Source organism: Malaclemys terrapin, chromosome 4, assembly GCF_027887155.1.
Source record: "Malaclemys terrapin pileata isolate rMalTer1 chromosome 4, rMalTer1.hap1, whole genome shotgun sequence".
Taxonomy (NCBI): domain Eukaryota; kingdom Metazoa; phylum Chordata; order Testudines; family Emydidae; genus Malaclemys; species Malaclemys terrapin.
The window spans coordinates 2,346,098-2,363,813 of record NC_071508.1 but is presented as its reverse complement, the minus strand read 5'-3'; the positions used below and the strand labels follow the sequence as shown (position 1 = coordinate 2,363,813).

The window sequence follows — 17,716 nt, the reverse complement described above, 5'->3', positions numbered from 1 at the left end:
AATAATAATAAAAAATGATTGAGATTGCAAACAAACAAATTGAATAGATAGGAACCCCCCCCCCCGAAGGACGTTCTGAGGAAATTGTGTCCTTGGTGCCTCAGTTTACCTGCCTGTGATTCGGGGATAATAACCCCTGCGTCCCGTTCTGAGAGGATGAAGTCCTTTATGTCAGCAGAGCGATTTGAGTTCCCTGCATGGCCGGGGTGAGAGGTGGACATCTTTCTGAGCATGCATTGTGGGTTGGAAACAAACGTTATCTTATCGGGGCAGCTGCTGAAATGACCCTGGTGATAAGCGCCCCTTTGTGGCACGTCCGATTTATCTCTTCCCCTCCGTGCCATGCTCTGACCCCATGCCCCGTAAGACAAATAGCTTGAGAAGTGACCGGTGCATGGCAGGAAGCGATAAGAGATGTTGGTCCAACCTAGGTTGGACGCATGCTCCTGAGAAGCCGGCTGGAGCCTACGTTGTTCCCGTGGTTCATTACGCTCACCCTAAAGAATTTCCGCCTTATTTCCCGTCTGAACTGGTCTAGCTTCAGCCTCCAGCCATTGGCTCATGTCAGACCTTTCTCTGCTAGGCTGAGGAGCCCACGATCACGTCTGTTCCCCATGGAGGTACTTGTAGACCATTATCTAGTCACCCCGTGGCCTTCTCTTTGTTCCTCTAAACAGCTTGAGCTCCGGGAGTCTCTCACTCTAAGGCAGGTTGTCCAATCCTTTAATCATTCTCCTGGCTCTTCTCCGACCCCGCTCCAGTCAATCCACGTCCTTCTCGAGTGGTGGGCACCAGAACTGGACACAGGACCCCAGCCGTGGTCGCACCAGGGCCAAATAAACCCTCAGCTCCTTCTCGCCATTCCCCTGTTTGTGCATCCCAGGATCACACCAGCTCTTCGTGCTGGGAGCCCATGCTGGGTTGCTTGTCCTCAAGGACCCCGAGAGCCTTTTCCGAGCCCCTGCCTGGCAGGATACGGCCTGGCCTTGTGCTCGGCGCTGCACGTTAGTAATTATCGGTGTGGTGGTGGCGCCTTGGACTCCAGCGACAGATCAGGAGCCCACGGTGCCAGGCTGCGCCTCATCTGAACCAACCCTGCTGCCGCTCCTCACTTGCTCCTAGCAGGAGCTGGACTTTAAGGACAAACCTGCCCCGTGAACCATTACGGTGCTAAGAGGCAGAGATGGGGCGGCCATTACAGCATCAGCCGGGGAGGCAGGACTCTGGGGTTCTCCTTGTCGGGGGACTTATTTCCACCCTGAATTGCTTCGAGATCTAAACATTCGCTGACAGTGGCACTGGACTATTTTCAGTCGTGGGGGTGCTGGAAGCCAGCCCCCTTACCCCTGGGCTGTGTCTCTGGGAGGGGGGGACCCGGACAGGGGGAAGGGGTCTGAGGTGTGGTCACAGCTGGAGGGGTGGGTGTGGAGCCAGGAGCAGGGGCCGGCAGCCGGGATCCCATGTGCGGGGCTGAGCCCCGGCCATGGGGCTGGGTTTGGGGCACCGGGAGTGGAAGCCTGGGAGCAGGGAGTGGGGCTGGGCCTGGGGCCAGCGGCCGGGGAGTGGGGCCGGCAGCCAGGGCCCCAGGGACGGGGCTGGGAGTGGGGCCCTGGGCGTGGGCCTCGGGCACAGGGCCAGTAGCCGGGGAGTGGGTCTGGCAGCTGGGACCCAAGCCCCAGGTGCGGGGTTGGGGAGCGGAGTGTGTGGCGTGGGGCCAGTGGCTGGTGGCTGGCCCCCGGGACCCGAGCCGAGGAGTGGATCCCCGGGCGTAGAGCTGGCGGCCCCGCATAAAACCTGCACCCCCCGCACCCACACTTCCCGCGCCTGTGTCTGCTGATTGAGGAATCGAATTAGCAAACGGGCAGAGGTGGGCAAATGTAGGAATAGAGGGACTCAGATAAAATCAGTCCCGTGGGCTGGTCACATCAGTAACGGCCGTGCTCTGGGTTAGAAACTGATTCCTCCCCCCACGCTGAGGGCCTGCCTTGGGCTTTATAAAACCGCCCAGGCCGATGTGATTGAGACGAATCAGACAGAGAGTGGGAGGTAAGAGCTACCCCTCCTACATGGCCCGTGTCCCATTCCCCCCCCCCCGAGCCAGCCAGTCCCCCGCCCTGGGGGTGGAGGGGAGCTGACGCCCCCTAGAGGGGAATGTTCCTACATGGCTGGCTATTCTGATCTGGCCAGTTTGGGGTTTTTCAGCTGAAGCCCCTCAGTGAATTATTCAGGGATCGGCTACCAGCATGTCCCCCGAGAAAGTCGCCCTCCTGCTTTTCACTGCGGCTTGGGTGCTGCCTGCTGGAACCTCAGAGGTAAGTGGCTTCGATACAATATCCCTGCCCCACCCCAGAGGTGGCTGCATCTTAGTGCTGGGTGAGTCATCCCTGTGAGGTGTTACATGCAGCTGTTCCCCAGCTGCCCCACCCCAGAGGTGGCTGCATCTCAGCTCAGGGCAAGCCATCCCTGTGCAACATTATGTGTGGCTGTTCCCCCGCTGCCCCACCCCAGAGGAGGCTGAAACATTCTGTGCTTGAATTTCTAACAATCTGTAAAAGGCAGATATTGGCCACTTGCTGGTATAATTTGTGTTGGAGAAGCACCGGAAAGCCCCATCCACCAGCCCAGACCCAAGGGGAGCTAGCGAGGCCCCCGGTGTGCCGGGCACAACACAAACACAGGCCCTGCCCCGAAGAACTGCCAGTCTGACGAGACGAAGGGTGGGACAGGAAACAATCTCCACAGAAACACGTGGAGATTTGCCCAAGGTCATCCAGTGATGGCAGAGCCAGGGATAGAACCCAGGAGTCCTGGCTCCCAGCCCCCTACCCCGATCTAGCCCCCTAGACTCCCCTCCCCTCCTAGAGCTGGGAATTGAAACCAGTCCCCTCTCCAGCTCTAACCATTAGGCACCACTTCTGGAAATTCCCCTCAGCAGAAACCCCCTGTGTGCAATCCCCGTTCTTCCCTGCATGGGTCATTTCTGAAGCATTGTCCATGAAGGTTCACGCCTCACCTTGAGCTGATGGTTGTTCCAGCCCCGCCCCGATGAGATCCGCACGGCGGAGGGGAACCCCCCCCTGAACTTGGCCTCCAACTCCCTGGACGACCTCTACAGAGGTTGCGTGAAGGCCATGAAACGGCGCCTCCCATCCCTGCTGGAAGAGGAGCTGGAGGAGAACCAGCTCTTCCGTGAGGCGTGGGACCAAGCCAAGGAGATGTGGATGCAGATGGAGAACCAAACAATCTTCCCCAAGACATTGAGGGCCCTCTACAGCGTCGCTGTCTTGGCCTACACTTTGGAAGAGCCACCACTCTATGCATTGTTCAATGTGGCGACCAGAACGGCATGGAAGAGCCCCCAGGCATATGCCGGCTTTGCCTTCAAGTCCTTGTATTTCCTCTTGACCCGGGCAGCCAAGAAGCTAGGAGCCAAGGAGCCCAGTTGTGCCAAAGTCTACCGAGGAACCAAGGTGAAGTTCTCCATCGAGGGTTTGTTCCGCTTTGGCCAGTTCACGTCCACCTCAGAGAAGAGGCAGGAGGCGGAGGAATTTGGACGCACGACTTTCTTCGTGCTGGTCTCGTGCCAGGGGTTCCCGGTGGGGAATCTGTCCTGCTTCTGGGGGGAAGAGGAGATGGTGGTGCCGCCCTACGAGACGTTCCGGGTCACCGGGGTCAAGGAGACGCCAAGGAAGAAGACGGTGCACGCCAAATCGGTGGGCGTCTGCAGCAACCATAACTGCGCGTACCTGGGGAAAGGTGAGGGGGAGGACGCGAGGAGGGACGTGAGCTATGGAAGGCCACCAGGGAGATAAAAACTAGCCCCTAGGGGGTGACAGCTCAGGTCTGGCCCGGGGGTGGGGTGGGGTGAGGAATAGAACACAGGGCCTTTCCCCTCTAGGGGGCGCCGGCTCCTATCCCACTCCAGGCCAGTGGATTGGCTGGCTCGGAGGGTGGCAGGGAAAATTAATTGTCTATTTTCTGTTTTCCAGAAGGGAACAGAACAATGAGCTGCCCTGATCACCAAGGTATGGGGGTAGGGGTGGGGGCTCATCCCTTGGCTGGACAGGGGGCGTGCATGGGGCTTGAGACAATTACTTGCAGGACTCCTGGGTTCTCTCCCTGGCTCTGGGAGGGGAGTGGGGTTTAGTGGGTCAAAGCAGGGGGGCTGGGAGCCAGAACTCCTGGGTTCTCTCCCCAGTGCTGGGAGGGAAGTGGGGTCTAGTGGTTAGAGCAGGGGCTGGGAGCCAGGACTCCTGGGTTCTCTCCCTGACTCTGGGAGGGGAGTGGGGTCTAGTGGGTCAGAGTGGGGTGGGGGGGCTGGGAGCCAGGATTCCTGGGTTCTATCCCCAGCTCTGGGAGAGGAGTGGGGTCTACAAGGGGGGGTGGGGCTAAGAATCAGGACACCTGGGTTCTTTTTCCTGTTCTGCAACTGACTCCCTGGGTGAGTTTGGGGGCATCTCTGCCCCCCTCTGTGCCTCAGTTTCCCCCGCTGTGTTGGAGGGCACTGGCACTGATCCAGTCGGGCAAAGTGCCGTGGCGGGGGTGGGTGTGGATCTGTGGCTCAGGCGCGTGCGGATGGCTAACGTGCCGTGCACTTGTGTCTCCCTGCAGTGCTGTATTTGTGAGGTGCCCGCCGCACCGGAGCAAGGGGGGGAAGCAGCAACCCCCTGGGATGTTTTTAGCCAGGAACGTTGTGTGTGTGTGTGTGTGTGTGTGTGTGTGTGTGGAGGGGATCAGGGCCAGGTGTGTGTGTGTGTGTGTGTATGTGTATGAGCCTGTGACCTTTCCACCCTCATATTCTCCAGCCCTGTATCTGCTACTGCAATAAACGCCTGCATTGCAAAGTGTTGGATTTTTTTAACCGCCACGTCTCCAGCGGGGCCTGGGGCGGGGGGGGGGGGAGAGAGGGGACAGCAGAGGCAAGATAGATTTTGTTGACAGTTGCAGGATTTAATCGTTTGGGGAAATGAACCCCTGAGATCTAATCACCTCCAGCGTGGCCACTATTTGAACATGCTAGCCGGGGAGAGGTGCTATAAACGCCGAGCGGCTGGCGCAGGGCGCAGAGTTTCTCTCTGCCCGGCAGGCCGGGGACCCAGAGCGACATTTAAATCTAGAGCCGAGCGGAAGTTTTCATACCAAACTTTTCTTTCCGGGGGAAAAAATGGAGATTCGGTGAGTGTGAAATGTTCTGTCAATTTCACCAACTTCTTTATTTCGGGGGGGTGAGGTGGGGGGGGAATGAAGAAAACCAAACAAATTAAAAAAAAAAAAAAGAATATTTGCGGCTGGCAGTCACAGATCGGCTACATGTCCCCTCATACCGGCCCCTCCATAAACTGATCAAGCTCTGTCTTGAAGCCAGGTAGGTTCTCCCCCCGCCACTGCTCCCCGTGGGAGGCTGTTCCAGAACTTCACTCCTTGGATAGTTAGAAACCTTCATCTAATCTCAAGTCTAAACTTCCTGATGGTCAGTTTATATCCATTTGTTCTTGTGTCCACCTTGGTACTGAACTTAAATAATTGCTCTCCCTCCCTGGTGTTTATCCCTCTGATGTATTTATAGGCAGCCATCATAAAGGAAAAATCAAAAAGGAACTAGATAAGTTCATGGAGGACAGGTCCATCAATGGCTATTAGCCAGGCTGGGCGGGGATGGTGTCCCAGCCTCTGTTTGCCAGGAGCTGGGAATGGGCGACAGGGGATGGATCACTTGCTGATTCCCTGTTCTCTTCATTCCCTCTGGGGCACCTGACATTGGCCACTGTTGGCAGACAGGACACTGGGCTAGATGGACCTTTGGTCTGACCCAGTATGGCCGTTCTTATGTTCTTATATCCCCCTGCAACCTGCCTGGATGCACCCCTGGGTGCTAGGACTCTGGCCAGCAAACGGCGACTGGGGTGCAGTGGAAGGGTCCCGGCGAGGTGGGAAACGGAGGCAAAGGGCAACAGCCCAAAATACCAGGGCCGGGGTTTAGCTTTGCCAGATTTCCCAGGGTTTTTGTTCTGTACTCTGAAGAGGAACCCCCGGCTATTGAACCCGGCCTTTGGAGCTGCCGACGCCACCGGTGTCGGGGGTCCTTGGAGAGGGTCACCCCTTTATTCCTACCCGTTCCCAGGCTCTTAGATGGCTCCGCTCCTTGCATCACTCACCACTAGGGGGAGCTCGTGTGTAGCAAATTCCTTTGCTCCTTCTCTTCTCAGAGTCTGGGGCTGTTTGTTTCCGAGCTCGAGATTTAAACAACTTTGATCCCGGTACCGTCAGGGCCGTGCCATCTCGGAGCCGCCTGTCTTCCATGGGCACCAGGTTATATGGGTACCAGTAGCTGGGCCTCACCTATATTCTGAGGCTGGATTGGAGCCAGCGCCCCCTAGAGGGGCAAGGCCCCATGTCCCATTCCCCACCCCTGGAGCCAGCCAGCCCGTCACCCTCTTCCTTGTCCTTCTTTATGCCCTTATACTCCTGAAGCCGCACAGGGCCTGGGCTCACAGGGTAGCAGAAGGCCAAGCCCAGGGCTTCCGGAGTAAACGCGGCAGAGCTGGATAAAGGGAACAGAGCCCATTGCTGGCGGCTGCAGCATATCCACCCTTTGCCATGAGGCCCAGTCACAAACCCGGCACCTCCCTTTCCAGCGCGGCTTTCCTAGCCCCCCTACCCCAGCTGGTACGCTCGCCGGCGTCCGCGTCACGGCCGCGAACCTCTAACGGGCTCATGTCAATAAAGGGTCAAATGTGATGAGCTCCAATTCTCCTCCCCCGGCAGCACGGCAGGGTCTATAGAAAGCCAAACACATTGCAATGCGGGTGTGTTTATTGTAGGGGCAGACACAGAACAAGAATAAGCATCAGCTGGATGGTTGAAGAGCGGACAGAGAAGAACCAGGCGAGTGACTGAAGGCTTAGACAACTTGCCTCCTGGAGCTCAATCTATTTAGCTTAGCAAAGAGACGCTCCCAGGGTGACTTGGGCCCAGTCTAGAAGGACCTATGTGGGGAACAAATATTTGATAATGGGATCTCCAATCTAGCAGAGAAAGGTCTGATGTGAGCCACTGGCCGGATATTGAAGCTAGACAAATTCACATGGGAAAGACGGTGTAAATTTTTGACCGTGAGGGGAATTGACCATCAGCGCAATTAACCAAGAGTCATGGTGGATCCTCCATGGCTGATGATTTTAACCTAGATTGGATGGTTTTCTAAAAGATCTGCCCTAGGCCTTTGTTTGGGGGAAGTTCTCTGGCTGGCGTCAGACCAGATGACCACAACGGTTCCTGCTGGTCTGGAAATCTGGGAATCTATGAACCCAGAGCTTGCAGGGCTAAGGCCTTTCTGTTGATGAGCTTCGGGTTAGGGTTAGGGTTAGGGTTAGGGTCCCATCAATGGCCCTCATACAACTGGAGAACCTCAACGGGGCAAACCCACGAGCACCCTCGTCTGCACGGCTGGGGTTGCCAGTTTGGGTTGGACGTATTCCTGGAGGTTTGATCATCACTCTACTTTCCTGTCCTCCTGCAGTGCACCCTAGGAAAAATCCCACCAGGCACAGGGCCATGCACCGGGGAAACCGGCTCCGGTTGTGGTACAGCTGTCGGGGAAAGCGCAGACCTGCGAGGGAAGAAGCTTAAACAGGAGTAAACAGAGCGGTGGAGACGAGGTGTGTTTTGCTACAGCAATTCCCCGTTAGTGACAGCAGAAAAGCACATGGGGAATTTTTGCCCGCCTAGGTAGACAAGGCCACGCGCACGATGCTCCACGGAGCTCCTGGCTAAAGGCAGCCCTGGATTGCTGCTGCCCCTCCTCGCTCTGGGGCCTCACAAGTGCAGCACTGCGGGGAGACACAGACACGCCCCACGTTAGACAGCAGGACACCCCTCAGCCACAGCCAAGACCCCACTTAGCAGAGCCTGGTCAGTTCTATTCTTCCCCCGGCATGGGGGGTAATTGGGGTACACGGATGTGCCTAAACTCAACCAGGGGGTCAGTGGCTGAGCTGGGGAAAGAACCCAGGAGTCCTGGCTCCCAGCCCCCCTGCGCTAACCCACCAGCCCCCACTCCCCTCCCAGAGCCGGGGAGAGAACCCAGGAATCCTGGCTCCCAGCCCCACCTGCTCTAACCCCTAGACCCCACTCCCCTCCCAGAGCTGGGGAGAGAACCCAGGAGTCCCGGCTCCCAGCCCCCCTGCTCTAACTAGGGTGACCAGATGTCCCAATAAAATTTTTCCCCCGGCATGGGGGGTAATTTGGGCACATGGATGTGCCTAAACTCAACCAAGAAGTCAGTGGCTGAAGTGGGGAAATAACCCAGGAGTCCTGGCTCCCAGCCCCCCCTGCTCTAACCACTAGACCCCACTCCCCTCCCAGAGTCAGGGAGAGAACCCAGGAGTCCTGGCTCCCAGCCCCCCCCCCCGCTCTAACCACTAGACCCCACTCCCCTCCCAGAGCTGGGGACAGAACCCAGGAGTCCCGCAACTACTGGCTCTACCCTCCCACCCACAACCTGCGCAGTCGAGGGATGAGCCCCTCGTACCTTGGTGAGGAGGGCATCTCTTCACATTGGGGTCTCCTGGAAAATAGGAAAGAGGCAGTTCATTTTCCTTGTCACCCCGAGACACCCCATCCCCTTCCCTGCGGCTGGACTGAAGCCAGCGCCCCCTAGTGGGGAAAGGCCCCGTGTCTCACTGAGCTGTAGCCTGTTCTTAACCCCCTGGTGGAACTCCATAGCTCACGTCCCTCTTGCCTCCCCATCCTCACCTTTCCCTGTGTAGGCGCAGTTGTGGTTGCTGCAGACCCCCACCGACTTGGCGTGGACCGTCTTCTTCCTTGACGTCACCTCGACCATGGTGACCCGGAACATCTCAGAGGGCGGCACCAGCACCTCTTCTTCTTTAGGGAAGTGGGACAGGTCCCGAAGCGCATACCCCGTGCAGGAAACCAGGATGAAGAAGGTCTTCCCGCCGAAATTGGCCGCCGCCTTCGAGCTCTTTGAGGTGGAAGTGAACTGGCCAAAGCGGAACAACTGGCTGCGGCTGATGGAGAACATTACGTCAGTTCCTCTGTAGACGGTGGCACAACTGGGTGTTATCCCCCATATATCTTTGGGTGCCTGGGTCAGCAGGAAATGCAAAGCCTTGAAGGGGTAGCTGGCGTAGGCTTTGGGTCCCGTCCAGCCCGTCCTGGTGGCTGTGTTGAAGTCCTTGTACAGAGGCGGGTCGTTTAAGGTGTAGGCCACCACTGCGACACTGCAGAAAGCTTTTATCGTGTTGGGGAAGATGAACATATTCATCTTCCTCATCCACTCCTTCTTGGCCTTGTTCCAAGCCAGGTAGAAGTTCTTGTTCTTGGTCAGCTCCTTTTTTATCAGGGACGGGAGATGTTGCCACATGGGGTTCGTGCAGCCTTTGTACAGGTCATCCACCGAGGAGAAGGCCAAATTGAGCGTGGGGTTTCCTGCTCTCACGCCGGTCCCGGGGGGGGGGCTGGCCTAGGAGAGGGTTTGGCTCATGGTCAGGCGTGACACGAGGCGCATGGGGATGTCATTTAATTCATTCCGGTCGCTCATGCTGGGAAGAAGGTGGGGCTGATTGCAACGGGAATGGCCAACTCTAGTGGTCGGACCAGGGAAGGTATTGGAGGAGCCAGAACACCTGGGTTCTCTCTCCGGCTCTGGGAGGGGAGTGGGGTCTAGTGGTTAGTGCGGGAGGGGGGGCTAGGAGCTAGGATGCCTGGGTTCTATCCCCAGCTCTAGGAGGGGAGTGGGGTCTAGTGGGTTAGAGAAGGGGGCTGGGAGCCAGGACTCCTGGATTCTGTCCCTGGCTCTGGGAGGGGAGTGGGGTCTAGTCGTTAGAGGAAGGGGGGCTGGGAGCCAGGACTCCTGGGTTCTATCCCCAGCTCTGGGAGGGGAGTGGGGTCTAGTGGTTAGAACGGGGGGGCTGGGAGCCAGGACTCCTGGGTGCTATCCCCAGCTCTGGGAGGGGAGTGGGGTCTACTGATTCGAGGGAGCTCAGCGCCTGGCTGGTCCTTGGGCACGAGCATAATCAACAGGATGAATCTGGCCCCAGGCCCATCTCGCACGGGGTCCGTGGCAACGCTCCGGGCGCTGCAGGGAGTACCGCCGCAGCATCGTAGTGGAGACGCGACTGACTCCCCCTCGCCGAGAGACAGGAGCGAGGGCCAGGGAAGAGTTCTTAGCTGCGTCTACACTGGCGGGTGGGTTGGCTTAACGACAGGGTTCAGGGGGGTGAGTTTTTCACCCCCCCGAGCGATGGCACAAGGGGGATCCACATTTTAAGTGTAGATCTGGCGTGTGTGTCTGTGCAGTGCCTAGCACAACAGGGGCCCCAAAGTCGGTCAGGGTCTGTGCAGTGCCTGACACATGCCCTGCTCCACCTGGCCCCCCATCCAACCCCCCTGCTCCTTGTCCCCTGACCGGCCCCTCCCGGGACCCCCCGCCCCTAACCGCCCCCTGGGATCCCACCCCCCATCCAACCCCCCCGCTCCTTGTCCCCTGTCTGCCCCGCCCTCTATCCACACCCCTTCCCCCTGACAGCCCCCCCTGGGACCCCCCGTCCCTAACCACCCCCCTGGGATCCCACCCCCCATCCAACTCCCCTGCTCCTTGTCCCCTGACCGCCCCCTCCCGGGACCCCCCGCCCCTAACCGCCCCCTGGGATCCCACCCCCCATCCAACCCCCCCGCTCCTTGTCCCCTGACCGCCCCCTCCCGGGACCCCCTGCCCCTAACCGCCCCCCTGGGATCCCACCCCCCATCCAACTCCCCCTGCTCCTTGTCCCCTGACCGCCCCCTCCCGGGACCCCCCGTCCCTAACCACCCCCCTGGGATCCCACCCCCCATCCAACTCCCCCGCTCCTTGTCCCCTGACTGCCCCCTCCCGGGACCCCCCATCCCTAACCACCCCCTGGGATCCCACCCCCTATCCAATCCCCTCTGCTCCTTGTCCCCTGACCGCCCCCTCCCGGGACCCCCCGCCCCTAACCGCCCCCCCTGGGACCCCACCCCATCCAACCCCCCCTGCTCCCTGTCCCCTGACTGCCCCACCCCCTATCCACACCCCTGCCACCTGACAGCCCCCCCCCTGGGACTCCCACCCCCTATCCAACCGCCCTCTGCTCCTTGTCCCCTGGCTGCCCCCTCCTGGGATCCCACCCCCTTATTCAACCCCTCCTGCTCCCTGTCCCCTGACTGCCCCGCCCCCTATCCACACCCCCTGACAGCCCCCCCCGGGACTCCCACTCCCAACCCTTCTTGTTCCCCATCCCCAGACTGTCCCCCAGGACCCCCCCGCTCCCCGCCCCCAGACCAGCAGCAGGAGCTCGCAGCCGCGACACCCGGCCAGAGCCAGCTGCGTTCCCCATGCTGCCCAGCGGGAGTGACCGGGCAGCGTGTCCCGCTCCGGCCGGGAGCTCAGGGGCCGGGTAGGACAGTCCCGCGGGCCGGATGTGGCCCACGGGCCGTAGTTTGCCCTCATCTCCTCTAGTGGTTACCCATTTTTTATAGATTGCTGGAAAATGAGCTGTATGGTGTGTCACTGGAATAGAACCCAGGAGTCCTGGCTCCCAGCCCCCCTGCTCTAACCACTAGACCCCACTCCCCTCCCAGAGCCAGGAGAGAAACCAGGAGTCCTGGCTCCCAGCCTCCCATGCTCTAACCACTAGACCACACTCCCCTCCCAGAGCCAGGAGAGAACCCAGGAGTCCTGGCTCCCAGCCCCCCTGCTCTAACCACAAGACCCCACTCCCCTCCCAGAGCCAGGAGAGAACCCAGGAGTCCTGGCTCCCAGCCCTCCCTGCTCTAACCACAAGACCCCACTCCCCTCCCAGAGCCAGGAGAGAACCCAGGAGTCCTGGCTCCCAGCCCCCCTGCTCTAACCACAAGACCCCACTCCCCTCCAGAGCCAGGAGAGAACCCAGGAGTCCTGGCTCCCAGCCCTCCCTGCTCTAACCACTAGACCCCACTCCCCTCCCAAAGCTGGGGAGAGAACCCAGGAGTCCTGGCTCCCAGATTCCCTCCCACAAACCACTAGACACCATAGCCTGACATTTTCCATGCAGAAAAACCTTCCCTGTTCTTCAGGACATCTGTGTGGGATGGGTGAGATGCAGCCACCCCTAGGGCGTGGCAAGGATACTGTATTGAAGCCACTTACCTCTGAGGTTCCAGCAGGCAGCACCCACGCTGCAGTGAAAAGCAGGAGGGCGATTTTCCCGGGGACATGCTGGTATCTGATCTCCGAATAATTCACTGAGGGGCTTCAGCTGAAAAAAACTAGATTGACCAGGAGTCAGAATAGCCAGAAATGTAGGAACATTCCCCTCTAGGGGGCGCTGGCTCCCATCCACCTCCTGGGGTCAAGATGGCTCAGGGTGGGGTGGGGAACGGGATACGGGGCCTTTCTAAAGGGATCCAGCTCCAATCCTGCCCCAGGGCAGGACTGGCTGGCTCAGGGGGGTGGGGAATGAGGATATGGGACCTTTCCCCTCTAGGGGGCGTTGGCTCCCATCCTGCCCCAGGGCAGGGGACTGGCTGGCTCCGGGGAGGGGGATGGGACATGGGGCTCTATTGGAGGGTTACGGCTTGGCCAACTCTCATGATTTTGTCATGAGTCTCATGCTAATTCTTGTTTTCCATAAAGCCCCAGCTCCTGGAGTCAGGTGGATACGTGACGCCGTCAGCCTTCGTTCATAAAGGAAAAGGCAGTTTCCCGCCCTGGTGGCTGTGGAGAAAGTTTCCAAATGTGACCCCAGTGTACCCTAGAGGCTCCAAAAGCAGAATGCAAATCAAAAGAACCCGAAAGTTTGTTGTTTTTACAGAATCTCACGGTTTGAAAGCCAATCTCATGAGTTCTGCTGAGCCGGACACTCAGTTTGGGATTGGCAATTCTGGGGTGATCTCTTACCTGCCACTCTCTGTTTGCGTCCTCGCCGATGGCATTGGGCTGCAGGGTTTTAATGGGAGCTCTTGGGCTGGGGGGGGGGGGGGGACGTGTTATCAAGATCTCCGTTATTGGCAAGAAACGTGGCTGTTACTGAAACACCCAAATTTGGCAACTTTGGGTTTAACGGGCTGATTTTATCTGACACCCCTTTACAGCATTTCCCTGCCTCGGCTCCTGGGCCAGAGCTCATTGCTCAGATGTTCAAATCTTGCAGGAGTTTGGGGTTGAAATATCTTCCCCTCCAAAGGGGTCCCAGGAGTCCTGGCTCCCAGCCCCCCCCTGCTCTAACCCACTAGCCCCCACTCCCCTCCCAGAGCTGGGGAGAGAACCCAGGAGTCCTGGCTCCCAGCCCCCCCCTGCTCTAACCCACTAGCCCCCCACTCCCCTCCCAGAGCTGGGGACGAGAACCCAGGAGTCCTGGCTCCCAGTCTCCCCCTGCTCTAACCCACTAGCCCCCATTTCCCCTCCCAAGAGCTGGGGAGAGAACCCAGGAGTCCTGGCTCCCAAGCCCCCCCTGCTCTAACCCACCAGCCCCCACTCCCCTCCCAGAGCTGGGGAGAGAACCCTGTGGAGACATCTGGGATGGGGAATGCTGGCTGACTAGAGAAAACTACAGCAGCACCAAAGAGGAAGGAGAACCGGCTCCTCTCTGGAGAGGATGCTGCCTGCTGGCCACAGAGCTCCACCCTCCAGCCAGGTCCCCCAGGATGCTGGAGTGGTGACCGCGAGGAGAGAAGCAGATCCTAGTGGCTGAGAAGAAGGAACCTGCTCCCCCAAGCTGGGAGGTTCTTGGCCACCACATCCAAGAGAAGATATTGGGTGCTGGTGGTTGGAGACACCTTCTGAGGGGGGCATAGAGATGGGGGTCCACCTGGCCAAGAAGGGGAAGAGCATGTTCACACACTGATTCCCCAACGTAATCAGGTGGGCTTTGAATTAGCTTCAAAGATGGCAGCTGACAAAAGCCCACAGACAGGTATAAAAAAAGGTGACCTTAACAGATGGTTAATAATTGGGGGGTGGGGACATGGAAAATTACAATAGCGTCTTAGGAGCAACAACATCTTAGACATCTCTACACACATGCTCGGAGTATGGGGAAGAAACGGGGAAGAACTGGAAGTCTTGGTACAGAAGGTCAATCATGCCTTCATTGGCATCCCAGAGAGCTGGTGGGATGAATCTCATGCTGGGAATATTGGTCTAGAGGGGACGCTTGTTGAGGAAGAACAAGCAAGAAAAAAAGGAAGGGGGTGTTGCCTTATATATCCGAAATGTATATACTTGTTCTGAGGTCCAGACCGATCCCTGTTTGAAAGCCTCTGGGTGAAGATACAATCAGGGGAGGGTGGAAATAGGGGGACAAGATCATGGTAGGGGTCTACTGTAGACCACCAAATCAGGGGGTGGAAGAGGCATTTCTAGAACAACTCACGAAAGATCCCAAACACAATACTTTGTAGTAATGGGAGCCTTGAGCCACCCAGCCAGCCAGCCACTGGAAAAGTAACACAAAATAGCCAATGAGTTCTTGGCACATGCTGAAGACAACGCTTCTTGGCACTGGTGAGGCCTCAGCTGACATCCTGTGTCCAAGCCTGGGCACCGCACTTTCAGAAAGATCAGGACAAATTGGAGAGAGTCCAGAGAAGAGCAACAAAAATGATCAGAGGTCTCAAGTTGCAGTGGGGGAGGTTTAGGTTGGATATTAGGAAACACTATTTCACTAGGAGGGTGGTGAAGCACTGGAATGGGTTCCCTAGGGAGGTGGTAGAATCTCCATCCTTAGAGGTTTTTAAGGTCAGGCTTGACAAAGCCCTGGCTGGGATGATTTAGTTGGGGATTGGTCCTGCTTTGAGCAGGGGGTTGGACTAGATGACCTCCCAAGTTCCCTTCCAGCCGGAGGTGCCTGGAGTCCTGTGATTGTCGGTAGAGCGATTTGCCCGGTGAGGGGTTAGAGATGGGCGTCTATCTTAGAACCCACCTGATGTTGGAAATGGTGAGAAGTGCATCTTCTCTTAGGCCACCCTTGCCCCTTGTGGTGGGTGTTGTGGAGCCGTCTGTATGCTGGGCTCTCTCGGGCTGCGCGTTGCAGGAGTGGAATTGTAGGGGGGTTGGGGTCACAGCGAATCATTCCCGCGATTCCTCTTAGATCGGTTCAGCGCCCAGCCGGGATCGCCAGCAGCCAAACACCTCCATGGCAGACGCCCTCAGCATGGAAAAGTGAGTGGCTCTACCCATCAGTTGTCACTGGTCAACCAACCACCGGGTCTGCTCTGAGAGGCCCTGCTCTGCTCTGGAGCGAGGGCTGATGGCCTGGATCATGAAATGTGGCACTGCCCAGGAGGTTACTGATGGATCTGAACATCTTCTGTCCTCCACCCAGGCTCTGCCCCCGCCCACCCACCCACCGGGCCCCAGGGTTGTCAAGAGAAGAGGGATATGCCCGTGACGCTCTGAGGCCTGGCCGTGACGTGGGGGCTGGCCACCACGGTAGGTTCCCCAATATTGGGGTGGTCAACAAAGGTCTGTGATGCGGAGACCTTCCGAAACGCGGCCCAGGAAGAAAAGGGATGTTTGCTTCCAAGCCCAGCTGGGCACCAGCTTCTCTGGCAGCTCCTGTGGGTGATGGAGCCGTTCACGGGACACCCGGGCGGTGGGAAGGAGCTTTTCAGTTCTGCTCTGAGTGCGGGCAGTGCCGTGCGGGCTGGGGAGACGGAAGGGTGGATGGAGGGAGCTGGCGCTCAGGCTGGCAGCGGATCCCCCTCGCCCCATATCGACTTGCGGAGTGCGGCACAGGCCTTGCGCGGAGCTGGGGGATGGGCGGCTGGAAGCGTTCCTGGCTTTCGAGACTTGGGCTGCATTGTCAGGAACAGTGTGTGGCACGCAGGGGGAAACAGAGACGCACTTGAGGCTGGAGACCATTAGTAGTTGCAGGACTCCACCTGTTTCCTATCCCCGGCTCTGGGAGGAGAGTGGGGGCTAGTGGGTTAGAGAAGTGGGGGCTCGGAGCCAGGACTCCTGGGTTCTCTCCCCAGCTCTGGGAGGGGAGTGGGGGCTGGTGGGTTAGAGCAGGGGGGGGGGCTGGGAGCCAGGACTCCTGGGTTCTCTCCCCAGCTCTGGGAGGAGAGTGGGGCTGGTGGGTTAGAGCAGGGGGGGGGGCTGGGAGCCAGGACTCCTGGGTTCTCTCCCCAGCTCTGGGAGGGGAGTGGGGGCTGGTGGGTTAGAGCGGGGGGGGGGGCTGGGAGCCAGGACTCCTGGGTTCTCTCCCCAGCTCTGGGAGGGGAGTGGGGGCTGGTGGGTTAGAGCGGGGGGGGGGGGGCTGGGAGCCAGGACTCCTGGGTTCTCTCCCCAGCTCTGGGAGGGGAGTGGGGGCTAGTGGGTTAGAGCGGGGGGGGCTGGGAGCCAGGACTCCTGGGTTCTCTCCCCAGCTCTGGGAGGGGAGTGGGGGCTGGTGGGTTAGAGCAGGGGGGGGCTGGGAGCCAGGACTCCTGGGTTCTCTCCCCAGCTCTGGAAGGGGAGTGGGGGCTGGTGGGTTAGAGCGGGGGGGGCTGGGAGCCAGGACTCCTGGGTTCTCTCCCCAGCTCTGGGAGGAGAGTGGGGGCTGGTGGGTTAGAGCAGGGGGGGGTTGGGAGCCAGGACTCCTGGGTTCTCTCCCCAGCTCTGGGAGGGGAGTGGGGGCTAGTGGGTTAGAGCAGGGGGGCTGGGAGCCAGGACTCCTGGGACCCCTTTGGAGGGGGAGATATTTCAACCCCAAACTCCTGCAAGATTTGAACATCTGAGCAATGAGCTTGGCCCAGGAGCCGAGGCAGGGAAATGCTGTAAAGGGGTGTCAGATAAAATCAGCCCGTTAAACCCAAAGTTGCCAAATTTGGGTGTTTCAGTAACAGCCACGTTTCTTGCCAATAACGAAGATCGTCTCGTAGCTGCCTCAGTCTTTCCAGCCATTGACCTCCTGTGTGCTTTTTAAGAGAACGAATCCTTTCCAAACCCAACCCCCCCACACCAAATTAAAGTTTTTTGCCTTGGAGTTTCCTTAGTTTTTTAAAAAGAAATTCTTTGCCTAAAAGATCTTTCTTCTAATGGCAAAACCTCCTGCTAAATGTCCATCTCAAATGGACTTTGAATGTAAGGATTCGTAACAACACCCTTCACGTCACAACGTTTCTGTCTTGGAATTTCCTTTTATTTGCAGAAAGGCAGGGTCTTCTAACATGCTACCTCTTCCTATCTATCAATAGTGTCTTCAAGGGTAAACATGGGTAAAGGGTGTTCTCCTTTGGGGTATATGGCCTTTACCCACATCCCAATGGGGAAATATCAAATCTACTGTACCCACTTCTTTTCTTTAACCCCCTACACCATGTCTGTATATAAAGAATGGCTGTATTCTTCAGTGGAAACCAAATGAGATGAAATCAAATCAGACATCAAGGAGCCAAGGTCTATGGTTAACAATTTACTGCCTTTATTCACCATCACAAAGTTTTTTGGCTGAGAATTTCCTTAGTTTTTATTTTGTAAACGTACAGTGTAAAGCCCTCTGTCCAGGCGTAAAGGTGGAGTTTGATTCTGCAGAGCAAATGAAGCTAAGGGAAAGCAAAGCAGACCCCAGTTCTCGGCCGATGGTGGTTAAACGTTTAACCGGATGCTTTATTTGCTTCAGTGGCATAAAGCGTTTAAAACATTCACTCTTGGGACTGAGTAGTGCAGCTGTGATTGAGGCTGGTCAGTGGGGACAGCTTGGACTGGCATGAATGA

At 58.0% G+C, this 17,716-nt stretch overlaps 2 protein-coding genes across 2 annotated transcripts; one reads left to right on the top strand and one right to left on the bottom strand.

Annotated features, from left to right (window-relative positions):
• Window positions 1–2,243: 2,243 nt before the first annotated feature.
• Window positions 2,244–6,328, top strand: LOC128835537 (erythroblast NAD(P)(+)--arginine ADP-ribosyltransferase-like). Its single transcript, XM_054025069.1, has 4 exons — window positions 2,244–2,312; window positions 3,036–3,756; window positions 3,990–4,025; window positions 6,207–6,328. The coding sequence occupies exons 1-4, from the start codon at window positions 2,244–2,246 to the stop codon at window positions 6,326–6,328; spliced, it is 948 nt and encodes a 315-aa protein (XP_053881044.1).
• Window positions 6,329–6,874: 546 nt separating this feature from the next.
• LOC128837402 (NAD(P)(+)--arginine ADP-ribosyltransferase 2-like) lies at window positions 6,875–12,260 on the bottom strand. The gene is made up of 4 exons (XM_054028572.1): window positions 12,167–12,260; window positions 8,755–9,484; window positions 8,531–8,566; window positions 6,875–7,829 (listed from the first exon to the last, which is right to left on the bottom strand). Exons 2-4 carry the CDS (start codon window positions 9,383–9,385, stop codon window positions 7,816–7,818), a joined length of 681 nt encoding a protein of 226 aa, XP_053884547.1. The 5' UTR covers window positions 9,386–9,484; window positions 12,167–12,260; the 3' UTR covers window positions 6,875–7,815.
• Window positions 12,261–17,716: the final 5,456 nt, after the last annotated feature.